This window comes from Suncus etruscus, chromosome 6 (assembly GCF_024139225.1).
Source record: "Suncus etruscus isolate mSunEtr1 chromosome 6, mSunEtr1.pri.cur, whole genome shotgun sequence".
Taxonomy (NCBI): Eukaryota; Metazoa; Chordata; class Mammalia; order Eulipotyphla; family Soricidae; genus Suncus; species Suncus etruscus.
In genome coordinates, this window is record NC_064853.1 from 31,188,417 (window position 1) to 31,201,543 (window position 13,127).

The window sequence follows — 13,127 nt, forward strand, 5'->3', positions numbered from 1 at the left end:
TATCCACTACCTTTGCATAGAACTACTGGCTCTGTTATCTGAGAATCACCAGTGTAATGTAACCCCTGTGCCTTTTGAGCACCACTTGGAAGATGTCTCCCTCTTAATATGCCCAGAAAATAAGGAATAATGCTCTTACAAAGAGCCATTGGTCTTTGTAATAAGGACTAATACACTTATAAAGGTAATGCACTTACAAGAGCCATTGCTCTGGAGGCAGCTGTACCTGACAACTTACAGAAAGCACCCTGGGGCCTTGCTCATATTTCATAAATAGCCAATAAAGGGACAATGGACCCCAACAAGAACTCATTCAAGGAGTCTGCACAGGTGACCCTCCAGTTCCCATTTGTCTTGGAAACTGACTGGCGCCCTGGTCAGCAAAGTGACCCCCAAAATGGGACAAAGTGTTGCTCCCCTGACAACAAATGAAGCACAAAGGTGCCTTGTTTGTTTTAAATTTTAATGTGACAGAGGGGCCTTGATCTCTGCCAATTTTAGCTCCCCAAGGCAGCTCAATCTCCTCTGCCTTTTTCTCCACTTCCCACTAGTGAGAGGAAACTACACTTGTTTAGTAGCAGTCTTGGCATGAGCATAGCTCTCCCCCTGGGTCAGTGTGGGGAGTGAGTGGAAGCGGACGTCCCCTTTGGGATGAGTGGCTATTGGGTAAGATACTGCATGGTTCAGCATCGGAGGAAGGTTGCACAGGGAGAGGGCAGAGGGCACCTCCTGAAAGATGGGGAGTGGCACTGAGGTGGTGATGCTGGACTGAGACACTGGGGAACGGAGGGGCTGAGAGACCAGTTTCGAGGCAGGTCGCAGTGAGGCAGATGCCTGGGTGTTAGTGCAGCGGTCTTGGGCAGCATTGTCTCTGCTCTCGAGGATGTCTACCTGCCACACATCTGAATTCTGGGCCTCGGGCTCAGTGTTGTTGACAGTTGGGCGAGGGCTCTTGTGGATGGCCGTGTTCATGCCATACTGCCGTCGTTTGTTAATCCAGTACAGCAGCGGGCTGTAGCTGAATGTGGCTGTTTTCATGGCCTCCACCCACTTCCGAGCACGCAGTTCCCGTCGCAGGTTCTTCCTCCAGTGTAGAAAGAGAATGCAGATGCCGGTTACCACAGAACACAGCCCCAGGAATCCAAGGTACAGTGGGACCCACACTAAAGCAGTAAGGAAAAAATACAAAGATGTAAGCAGGCTGGTAAACATCTTTAGCTTGGGGGCAAGCCATTTCTCCTTAACCCACTCATCACTTCCATCCACTTATCCACTCTTTTTTTTCTTCCTCCCCTCTTCATACCCAGTAAAGACAAAAATCTCAGGGCCTGAGTAATAGTGGTTAGGGTCCTTGGCTTGCACCATCCAACCTGAGTTCAATCCCTAGCACCATATATGCTCCCCCAATTCCCAACAAGAGTGCTTGAGCACAGAGCCAAGAGTAAATTTTGAGCACCATTAGGTGTTGACCAAGCAAACAGACAAAAAAAAAAAAAAAACAAAACAAAATCTCTAGGAATCCCTTTACAAATAAGAAAAACGAGGCCAACAGAGTGTATGGCCCATCCCAGGCATAGGCAAGCTTCTGGTTTCCAGTCCTAGACCAATCCAACCCATTCCATTACAAAACTATGCTTGAAGCCAGGGTGATTAGGGTATTTTCCTTGAATGTGACAGACCCAGGTTCTATTCCTGGCACCCTACAGTGATACCCCAAGTACCACCAGGAGTGATATCTGACCACAGAGCCAGGAGAAAGCCCTGAGCACTACCAGGTATAACCCAAAATTAAAAAAAATAAAACCTCCTTCCTTGCCTTACATGTGGTGGACTTGGGCTCAATCCTCAGCACTCCAAAGGGTCCCCTAAGCCCCGCCAAAAATTTTAAGAGGGAATAAGAGACAAGACTTATCAAAGAAGTATAAAATTACCAGAAGATAGAACACTAACCCTTCCCCCAACTTCCCACCACAGGTTTTAACCCTTCAGCAATGATGGTCCTGGAGTGCCCCCAGCCATAGTAGTCATGGTGCCTCCCCTCTAGTTGGACAGAGAAATGTCTCTGCGTTCACAAAATCTTCCATTTTCTAGAGGCATCATATCCTAACAGCTAAATACTCCCCCCCCCCTCTGACATCTGTGCAAAGGGCTTCCCCCCTATGTTGGACCCCAAGCCTATAGTCACAAAGCACAGTGTCAGGGACATTTACTACCGGGTAAGCTCAGGTCTTCCCCTGGAAGCTCCATAAGGCCAAGCCTTGGTACCCAGCCGGCAGCTCTGGAGAGAAGAGCTCACATACCCATCTGTCCTGCTATCCAGACTACATGGAATACCCAGGTCCCATTGTTCCCTCAAGACCAAGTCACTAGGTTCTGAGCATCATGCATTCCAGAGGACTGTTGACAAAGTCTTGGATCAATGGTGAGGTTCCCATAGTTACTTGGCCTACTGCTCTTTTTTTCAGGAAAAAAATAATTATTCAGGCACCCTTCTATTGTCTTAAACTTCTATGTCAAAGACAAAACATTTTGTTATTTTTTCCATCGCATGTTAGGATATAAGCACCTTGAATTAATGTAAACAAGGAAATATCTAAAAATTTTGTAGAAATTCAAGATAAGGGCCCGGAGAGATAGCACAGCGGCATTTGCCTTGCAAGCAGCCGATCCAAAGGTGGTTTGTTCGAATCCTGGTGTCCCATATGGTCCCCCATGCCTGCCAGGAGCTATTTCTGAGCAGACAGCCAGGAGTAACCCCTGAGCACTGCCGGGTGTGGCCCAAAAACCAAAAAAAAAAAAAAAAAAAAGAAATTCAAGATAAAAATAAAGTTGTGGAATACGAATATAAGGGATGGGGGCCGGAGAGATAGCACAGTGGTAGGGCGTTTGCCTTGCACATAGAAGGATGGTGGTTCAAATCCCGGCATCCCATATGGTTCCCCAAGCCTGCCAGGAGCGATTTCTGAACATAGAGCCAGGTGTAACCCCTGAGCGCTGCCAGGTGTGACCCAAAAAACAAATAAAGAATATAAGGGATGATAGAAACTTAAATCAAGTCTCTGAGGTATTGACTTATACACTGAATTTTGTCTTGTTTTGTGACACTCATTGATGCTCAAGGTTTACTCCTGGCTTTGCACTCAGGAATCACTCCTGGCTGGCTCAGGAGACTTTTGGGGTGCCGGATCAAACCTGGTGGGTCAGCTGCATGCATGATTTGAGCCTTATCCAATGTACTATCTAGCCCCACTGATTTATGAACTGAGCTCTAAGCTCTAAGGAGGCAGACATAGCCAGTGCAAAATTCCAAGGTAGGAACAGGCCAGGAGGTTTGAAGAATTTACCAGCCAGACCAGGGCCCAGGGCTGGTCTCCAGGAGTGTGAGTTACAGAGTTGTGAGGTGAGCAGATTTGAAGTTTTGTTCCTGACACTGAGAGACACCATTCAGGAGGATCCAGGTGGACCAGTCTGAAAGGTCAGTGATTCAGTGCCTTCTCAGAGGACCTGCTCCAGACCACCTGTCCCTGTGTCAGGGACACTGAGCTATGCTTTCAGTCAGGTCAATGACCCTGATTCTCCAGCTCACACCTGGTTGGGAATAGGGGAGAGGGGAGAAAATGGTGGCACTGAGAAAAGTAGGATTAATGGGTGGAAGAGAATATTCCAAGGACCAATGGAGTACAGATACTCCTCGCTTAACGACCTTCCTGTTTAGTGACCGCTTGCACTTACGACCATCTCTTTACCATTATTTTATTTTTAATATCCTTTTTCCATCTTGTACACTCTATAGTACAGTACTGTAGTTTGGTGCTTTAATGTACCTACTTTACTAACTTTATGTTCTGTAATACATTGCAGTACTGTGTGTAAATTACACAACCTATGCAAATTAAAACAAGTGGCAGTTTTCAGTTTGATCTTTCTTGTTATTTTACTTATTCATAATACTGTATTGTCAAGTACTATGCATATACTGTACTACTGTACAGAGTACATGCAGTTCCTCACTCAAGGACCAAATCTTTGACACGGAACTTGGTTGTTAAGCGAGGAGTATCTGTACTTAATATGGGACAGGCAGGTTGTGAGATCACCCCAGGCACCATGTTTCTAAACCCCAAGCAGAGGGGTCTGAAGAAGATGGGTAGCTTCGAAGAAATAATTAGCCAAGTCAGTCAGGAGAGAGCCATGGAGCCAATCTGCGCTGGTGGTATCTGAGTGCCAAGCTCAAACTGACTCTTCTTTATACCAATACCAATCCACCAGGAGGAGGAAGGTGAGTGAGACCTATGCAATGGGCTTTTACATACCAAAGGATGAGTTTTAAGGAAGGAGAAAGTTAGGGGAACACCTTTGTTTGGGAGTGATAGCTGGGTATCCTCTTTTGTAGGTACCTAACTTAAATGGTAGTGCATATCCAAAGCCCTGGGTTCCATCCCCACCACCGCCTGCATTTTCCCCTTCTCTCCCTTTAGCTTCAGGAGTGGTCCCTAAGAAAAAAATAAACGTGAGCAACGGTGTGTCAAGGATAAAAATCAGATTTCTCTTCCAGGAGGAGGAAGGTAATCTTCTGGCAGGAGCTAGAGTAGATGTGAGGAAGCAGAGGAAAGAAAGAATGAGGACTTGAGAGAGCAAAACATTTGGAAGAGTCAGATCTCAAGCAGCTCAGCTTCCTCATCTGTAAAATGCTCTCCCTGAAAAAAATAAAATAAAATAAAGTGCTCCCCCTGTTTCAAAGGAAAGGAAACACTCTTCTGCACGCAGGAGCTTTGGGTTAAGATCAGTAACAACACAGCGGGTAGGATGCTTGTATGGGGCAGACTCGGGTTCAATCCCCAGCATCCCATTGGGTCTTTGGAGCCTGCCAGGAGTGAGGTCTGAGCGCAGAGCCAGGAGTAACCTCTGAGCGCAGCAGTGACCCCAAAATCAAAAAGGGGGTGCAAAAAGAACCCCTTTGTCCCGGCCCGCCTCTGCGGGCTCTCCTGCCCCGGCACCCGGAACCTTGGGCGAGCGGAACCTCGGTTGGAGCGCAGGCGCGACGGACCCGGAGGGCCATGGAGGGGACGCGCGGGCTGCGGGCCGAAGCCGACGAGGAAGAGGAGGAGGAGGAGGAGGAAGAGTTGGAGGAAGAGGCGGGGGCCTCCATGGCGGCGGCGGGGGGCGCGGGGCCGGCCGTGCTGCAAGTGGCCGGACTCTACCGGGGCCTGTGCGCCGTGCGCAGCCGCGCCCTCGGCCTGGGGTTCGTGTCCCCCGCGCAGCTGCGCGTCTTCCCGGTGCGCCCCGGCTCGAGCCGCAGCCCCGGGGGCTCCGACGACGGCGGGGTGGGGGCCGAGCTCGAGGCCAACCCCTTCTACGACCGCTACCGGGACAAGATCCAGCAGCTGCGCAGGTGCCGGGCCCCCACCCTCCAGTCCAGCCAGGCCTGCCACCCCCCAGCCCTGCCAGGTGCCCCCAGATAGGCAGAGAAGTTGGGTCGCTCACTTGCCTACGTTCACACAGCTAGGGAGGGTTGGGAGTCTGTCTGTCTGTCTGTCTGTCTCTGTCTGTCTGTCTCTGTCTGTCTCTGTCTGTCTGCTCTAGTTCTCCAAACCAGGAGGTGGATCCCCTTCTTTGGCAGATCCAGACCCTGTCCCCATTACAGAACTAGATAAAGTCTTCCCGGGAAGAAACTTGATTTGTCCAAGGTCATAGATTGGGTCAACTGAGGCAGGGCCCTGCTGGGTGGACGTTCCAGGCGTTTTGGCTAAGGGCCCTTTCTTTGGTGAGCACATGAGATTATTGGGGCTTGGGAGCAGGGTCACAGCTGAGTCAGCAGGAATAGATCTTTCTTCTCAAGAGGTGGGAATTGAGAGAGAGAAAAAAAAGTCAGATTTGGCAGAAATCACGTAGCTGGTCAGGTTTATTTTATTTGTAAACAAATGGATGGCTCTTTTTTTTTCTTTCCTGTAAACTTATTCCCATCAATATTTGTGAATACTGAACTTCTCCCCCGGCTGGAGAGATGATAATAATAGAGTGTTGCATGCAGCCGACCCGAATTTGATTCCTGGTATCCCATATGGTCCCCATATGAGTGAGTCTCGAGTGCAGAGCCAGGAGTAAACCCTGAACACCACAAAGTGTGAACCAGAAGTTGGGAGTGGGTGGGAGTGAGCTTCCCAAGGCACACTGCAGACCTCTGAAGAAGGGCCCTGTTACCTATTCCTCAGGCCCTTACACTCCTGCTGGTCTCCTAGCTTTATCTAGGTCCAAAGCTGGTGGCAAAGGACTTTGGAAATGGGGGTGAGGGGTCAGAGCTGTAGCACAGCGGGTAGAGCGTTTACCATGCATGGGGTCCACCCAAGTTCAGTCCTGCATCCCCAAGCCTGCCGACAGCGATTTCTGAGCACAGAGCCAGGAGTAACCCCTGAGCGCTGCCGGGTGTGGTCCAAAAACAAAAAGAATCCCCCCTCCCTCTTGCATGCTTGTGCAGCAAACACACACACAATTTTCTTTCTGTTTCATTGGCTGGAGGTTGTATTTACTCGTTTGCAGTGTTTGTATGCTTCTTACTGCATCTCTCTAGCTGCAGTGCTCAAATACACTTAGTAGCGTTGCTCTGGAGAGCATACATTGTGTTGTCCCCCCTTGGGTCTCTGCTATCACACACACACGCATGGTAGCAGATTGAGCTCTTAAGGAATTTTCCCCAAGATTCCCTTAAGAATTGATTGTACCACACCCTGCTCAGGGACAACTCTTGATGATATTTAGGAGACCATTTGATCTGGGGATCAAATTTGGGGCTCTTGCATGCAAAATATATGCTCTAGTTGGCTGAATTATCTCCCCAGCCCCTGATGCTTTACTTTGGAGGGGCCACATCCAAAGGTGAATTAGGGGTTGGTTCAGGGAACCGACCATATGTGATACCATATATGATTGAACCCAGGTTGGCCACATATAAGACAAGTGTACAGTCACTCCAGCTCCACCCACCCACCCACACACCCTAACACATTCTTAAGAAAGATGGCTGCCTCAACCTGGACGTTTTTTTGTTGTTTTTTTTTTTTGTTTTTGGGCAACACCCAGTGGCACTCGGGTTACTCCTAGCTCTGTGCTCAGAAATCACTCCTGGCAGTTTTGGGGGACCATGTGAAATGCCGGGAATCAAGCCCAGGGAATCGTCCCAGGTTGGCACATGCAAGGCCACTGTGCTGTTTCTCTGACCCCTCAACCTGGACTTTAGGCCTGATGACCAGCCCCACTATGGCTTCAAGGGCAATTTTGTTGATTGTACAAAAGCAGGTTTCACTGGGAAAAGAATCAGCAAAACACTCAGGTGTTAAATTTCTTGCTTGGAGCCAGTCTGCTTGAAGCCTCTGAATCATCTAGATATGACTGTTTTCCTGGTTATGATGCTGGGAAAGGGAGAGATGGTCACAAATGAAATGTGTTTCAGTAAAAGTTAGACCCCTACAATTGCAGCCTGTAGAGAGGACCGAGCAAGATGAACTCAAAGTCCCCTTCCCATCTTGAGGATTTCAGGTGTCCAGAATCTTAATTCTGAGAGACCTTTGAGAGAGGCCTGCAGAGAAAAATGTAGTAGGTGAATGACTGGATTTTTTTTGTTTTTGTTTTTGTTTTTGGGTCACACATGGCAGCGCTCAGGGGTTACCCCTGGCTCTACGCTCAGAAATCGCTCCTGGCAGGCTCGGGAGACCATATGGGATACTGGAATTTGAACCACTGTCCTTCTGTTTGCAAGGCAAACACCCTACCTCTATGCTAGCTCTCCGGCCCCTTTTTTCATTCCTTGAATTGTAGGTCTGTGCTCAGGCCTAACTGAACCCATTGTCCTTTTGTTTCTGAATATCTGTGTGGCAGTACAGCATGAGTTTTTGTTATTTGAAAGTGTCTGATAGAACCTTGGTTTTCTTCCAACCAGGTCTGACCCAGCTGCTTTTGAATCCCGACTGGAGAAACGTAGTGAGTTTCGGAAGCAGCCAGTGGGGCACTCCAAGCAAGGTGACTTCATCAAATGTATGGAACAGAAGGTAGGAACTGCTTGCTGGGTGTGTGTGTGTGCGTGTGTGTGTGTGTGTGTGTGTGTGTGTGTGTGTGTGTATGTGTGTGTGTGTGTGCATGTGAGAATGCATACCACCAATGCTCTTACACCCCAACCTCTATCTCTGTCTTCTTAGTGTCTTGATGGATTAGATGGATGAACTGAACACATTCTTTCTGCTTAGTCCAGAGCCATACACAGATGGTTTTCTTTAGGAAGAGGTGTTTTCACGATCTTTTTAGGATAAAAGAATAGTCCCTAATTCCCAAAGGGTGCAGCTAGGTGTTCCAAGCAAGGCACACACGGCACTGGGCAGTAAGGATGGGGGAAATAATTGCTTAATACATATTAACCATATTTTTTGTAGGGGCCACATCTGGCAGAGGCTACATACAAAATTGATAAGTAGGGACATGTTGCGATTCATCTCTGTGTGTGTCTTACACACAGTGGGCTTGTATTCTGTCACTTTCACTCTCTCCCCAGCCCCTTAATCCAGGGGTCTCAAACTCAATTTACCTGGGGGCCGCAGGAGACAAAGTTGGGGTGAGGCAGGGCCGCATAAGGGATTTCGCTTACTGAATATTCGCAATAAAAATCACATTAGTAAGAAAAAAATTGCAAAAAATCACATTAAACATTTGCAAACCCCGAACGGAACTGCTCGGGGTATACGAATGTTTAATGCGATTTTTTTCTTACTAAAGTGATTTTTATTGTGATTATTTGGTAAGCAAATAATCGTGAATACTGTGATATTTGAAGGCTGGCCGCAGGCCACAAAATGTTGTAGGGAGGGCCGTTTGCGGCCCGTGGGCCGAGAGTTTGAGACCCCTGCCTTAATCCCTCTTTTTATTTTGAGGCAGGCACAGGGGTTTGTTTGGGCCACTCCTGACTCTGTGCTCAGGGATTATTCCTGCTGGTACTCACAGAGCCATATGTGGTGTCAGAAATCTATCTGGGCTCAGCTGTATTCAAGGAAAAAGTCCTACTTCTACTGTCTCTGGCCCATAACCAGGGTCTGTCCTGTGTTGGCTGTGTGCAAGGCAAACATCCTACCACTATGCTATCACTCAGACCCCCTCTATTATTATTTTTTAAGTAGGCAAAGAACTTTATTAACCTTTGTTTTAAACTTTATTCCCAGACTTAATTAGCTACGAAGAATGATATATATATATATATATAGATAGATAGATAGATAGATAGATAGATAGATAGATAGATAGATAGATAGGCAAAAACTATAAAGAACTACAGTGTTCAAGGGGCTTGAGCTTAAAAATTATAGATCTAAATCTTATTAGATTCTTGAACAAAATTTTAAAAAGCAATATAATATAAAATATAAGCTCCCAATAACTTCAAGTTTTATCTTCTTTAGAAATTGATTCAATTCATTTTGCTTCATTCTTAGAAGCCTCATCAAATTCTCCATGAGTCAAAAGTGGGGGGGGGGGGGCAGAGAGATAGCATGGAGGTAGGGAATTTGCCTTGCATGCAGAAGGACAGTGGTTCAAATCCCAGAATCCCATATGGTGCCCCAAGCCTGCCAGGAGCGATTTCTGAGCATAGAGCCAGGAGTAACCACTGAGCACTGCCGGATGTGACCCAAAAACCAAAAGAAATAAAATTCTCCATGAGATCTGGGAACTTCAGCATCATCCTCTCCAGTAGCAAGTGGTGCTTTTCCATCCACAGATTGTTTTGGAAGAGCTTTAGCCAATCTCCTTAAATTAGTCAGACTGTTTGCATCAAGCTGTTTTAAAATGCTGAGAAACATTTCTGCAAATGCTTTGTCTCAGCATAGCCTATAATAGTGAAAGTGTTTGCTGCCAGGGATGCCTGAACTTTAGGGTTGTTAAAGTGAATCACTGTTAGCATGGAGGTAAGGTGTTTGCCTTACATCCAGGACAGTGGTTCAAATCCCAGCATCCCATATGGTTCCCTCGTGCCTGCCAGGGGCGATTTCTGAGCCCAGAGCCAAAAATAACCCCTGAGTGCTGCCGAATGTGACCCCCCCAAAACAAAACAAACAAAGGTGAATTACTGTTTCTTGGTTTGTGAACATATTCACCTCCTCAGTACCAGAGATAATATAGTTCATCCCTTCTTCATGAAGAACTGACGTTTTCTATCATTTGCTGAAGCTGTTCTATGAACCACCTTCTTTCTGCAAATAGTTCCTTTCCCACCAGTGAGCATTTGTGCCTGCAATTTGGCATCATTTCTTTCATCTTGTTGGAGCTGAAATGGGGTCCCATGGCAGTTATCGGGGGATTGGTTATCAGGGGATCTCAGCAGACAAGCAGAGATAAGGCCCACACACATGGGGCATAAGATGGCAACTAGCCCATTATTTTTATGGTTTTATTTTACTTTAAAGAAAATGCATCACATAGTTGGCATAATACTTTTGCTTCCAGGTAAGTGAGAGCAAAATTATTAAAAAAAAAAATAGAAAAAAGGAAGAGAAGAAAGAAAATTTTAAAAAAAGAAAGGGCTGGAGAGATAGCACAATGGTAGGGCATTTGCCTTGCAAGCAGCCAACCCAGGACTATCAGTGGTTCAAATCCCAGCATCCCATATGGTCTCTCCTGAGCCTGCCAGGGACAATTCCTGAGAGTAGAGCCAGGAGTAACCCCTGAGCATCGCTGGGTGTGGACCCCCCCCAAAAAAAAAGGAAGAAAAAATAAATATAGTGGCAAGCTAATCTGTGAAAATCATTGTATCTCCAATGAAGTCATTAATACAGTGACAGAAGGTTTAGTAAGCTCTATTTGTTAGCTGTCCATTCCGTTAAGTTGTTGTATTCCTATAGGAATGCCAGCATCAAACAAATGAAGTTGTCTAGGAATTCAAAATACTATTTTATTATTTGAATAGTATTCAAAATACTATTTTATGGCTTTTGTGAAGCATGTTCTCAGCTGCCAGACCTCCCAGAGGAAGAAAGAAAAAAGGGGGAGGATGCCCACACCTGTTCAAAAAAAGCCCAAATACTTGCACACCTGAAGTTTGGTCACATGGGTGTCCCTGGAGAGAATTTGTAGAGGAATGGCAGAGCCATAGGCAAAGTGGTGATTCTAGGTGATAGATGCAGGAGAGAGGATACCTATCCTCTCCTCCCGAGAGTGCCAGCTTTCTGCTGTATAGCCATTGTTTCCATAGTTTTTCACAGCTTTGTTTACATCTCTTTCAAGAAAAGAGTGAGTCTATGGAGCTGTCCCACTGTGAGCATCTCTATTATATTTAATTAAGAAAAGAAGGTTAAAAACTGTGCATTATAAAATTAACCAAATATAATATTTTTAAACTTTAGGGGCCAGTGATAGTAGAGCAGGCACGGTGCTTGCCTGGCATGTAGTCAAGCTGGGTTTGATCCCAGCACCACATCCCCCGAGTTCACCAGGAGTGATCCTTGATCACTGAGCCAGGAGTAAATGCTAAGCACTGTGGGGTACAGCCCCAAAACCAACTATATATGCATTATGTTGTAGTTCCTTATATTCATGTGTGTATGATTATAACTAAAATGATTATTTTCCCCTTCTTTCTTTTTTAGCTTGTCATTATATCAGTTATCAGAACATACACTATTGTTTTCAGTGCTCAACCACTTGATTGTGGTACCAGCACACACTTGGTTTTGCTGTGACGGATCACACCAACAGAGCTGAGGATTACACTAAACCATGTGGGCCATTTGGCATCAAACTCAATTTCACACATACAAAGCAGGTACACCACTGAGTCACATCTCTTGAGTCCCTGCAGCAAAATCTTTTATAAATGTGTTTAGACTGGAGAAACAGTACAGGGGGTAAAGCCCTTCTTTGCATGTGACCAACCCCAGCACATATGGTCCTCGAGCACCTCTAGGAGTGACCCCTGAACACAGAGCCAGGAGTAAGCCCCGAGAACATCTGGATGTGGCCCCACAACCAAAAAGATAAGTAAATGAATAAAACAGTGTTACTTTTACTATGTACCCAAGCACTGTCTTTTCTTTTTGGATTTGTGTCATATCTACCAGTGCTTAGGGTGCTGCTCTGGGGTTGGTGTTCAGGGTTGTCCAAGTTGGTTTGAGGACTCTGCATTGCCAAATATTGAACCATGGTTTCCACATACAGAGCCTGAGCTCTAGCCTTTTATGCTGGCTCTCTGGCCCTTTCTCCCTTCTCTTTTTTTTTTTTTTTTTTTTTTTGTGGTTTTTGGGTCACACCCGGCAGTGCTCAGGGGTTATTCCTGGCTCCAGGCTCAGAAATTGCTCCTGGCAGGCACGGGAGGACCATATATGGGACGCCGGGATTCGAACCGATGACCTCCTGCATGAGAGGCAAACGCCTTACCTCCATGCTATCTCTCCGGCCCCTCCCTTCTCTTAAAGAACATAGGCCACAGTCCAGTAAATGATTTCATGAAATTGAATTTTAAAAATAATAATTTGGGTGGTACATGGAACAAATTGGAGTAGGCCAGAACCCAAAGAATGGTCTAGGCATGAACTGGGGACCCTACGGTAAGGAATCATTTAGAAATTTGGCAGATTTATTCAACCTGGAAAATAACTTGCTTGCCTTGGTTATCTTAAATTTCAAAAATCCAAGGCCAGAGAGATAGCACAGCAGGCAGGACACTGCTTTACACATGGCTGACCCAAGTGCAAACCCTGGCACCCAAAATTGTCCCCAAGCACTGCCAAGAGTGATTCCTGAGTATAGAACCAGGAGTAACCCCAATACACTGCCAGGTGTGGCCTCCAAAATCCAAAAATTGTAGGAATCTGATCAAACTCTGCTCTGATTAAGTTCTGTAGTTAAAGGGTTTAATCATTAGCAGGTTGAAGAGCAAACCCACCTCCTATGACATAGTTATAAGTTTATGTGCAAGGAACTTTCAATAAATATTTTAACATGTAATTTCCTGTAATAAATATTTTATCGTGGCAAGGTTACAGATAGTGGAATATTGGGACTATTACTGTGTTTTAAACTTTCTTTTTTTTTTTTTTTTTTTTTTTTGGTTTTTGGGCCACACCCGGCGTTGCTCAGGGGTTACTCCTGGCTGTCTG

General features: G+C 46.1%; 2 protein-coding genes across 2 annotated transcripts in view; one reads left to right on the plus strand and one right to left on the minus strand.

Moving 5' to 3' along the window:
- Positions 1–446: 446 nt before the first annotated feature.
- TEX38 (testis expressed 38) lies at positions 447–1,212 on the minus strand. The gene has a single exon (XM_049775489.1). It carries the CDS (start codon positions 1,210–1,212, stop codon positions 562–564), a length of 651 nt encoding a protein of 216 aa, XP_049631446.1. The 3' UTR covers positions 447–561.
- A 3,633-nt stretch (positions 1,213–4,845) lies between these two features.
- ATPAF1 (ATP synthase mitochondrial F1 complex assembly factor 1) overlaps positions 4,846–13,127 on the plus strand; it is a 32,775-nt gene continuing 24,493 nt past the window's right edge. Inside the window, exons 1-2 of the mRNA XM_049774917.1 lie at positions 4,846–5,392; positions 7,934–8,042. Of these exons, the coding sequence (XP_049630874.1) occupies positions 5,058–5,392; positions 7,934–8,042 (444 nt within the window). The 5' untranslated portion in view covers positions 4,846–5,057. The remainder of the gene's footprint in view (positions 5,393–7,933; positions 8,043–13,127) is intronic.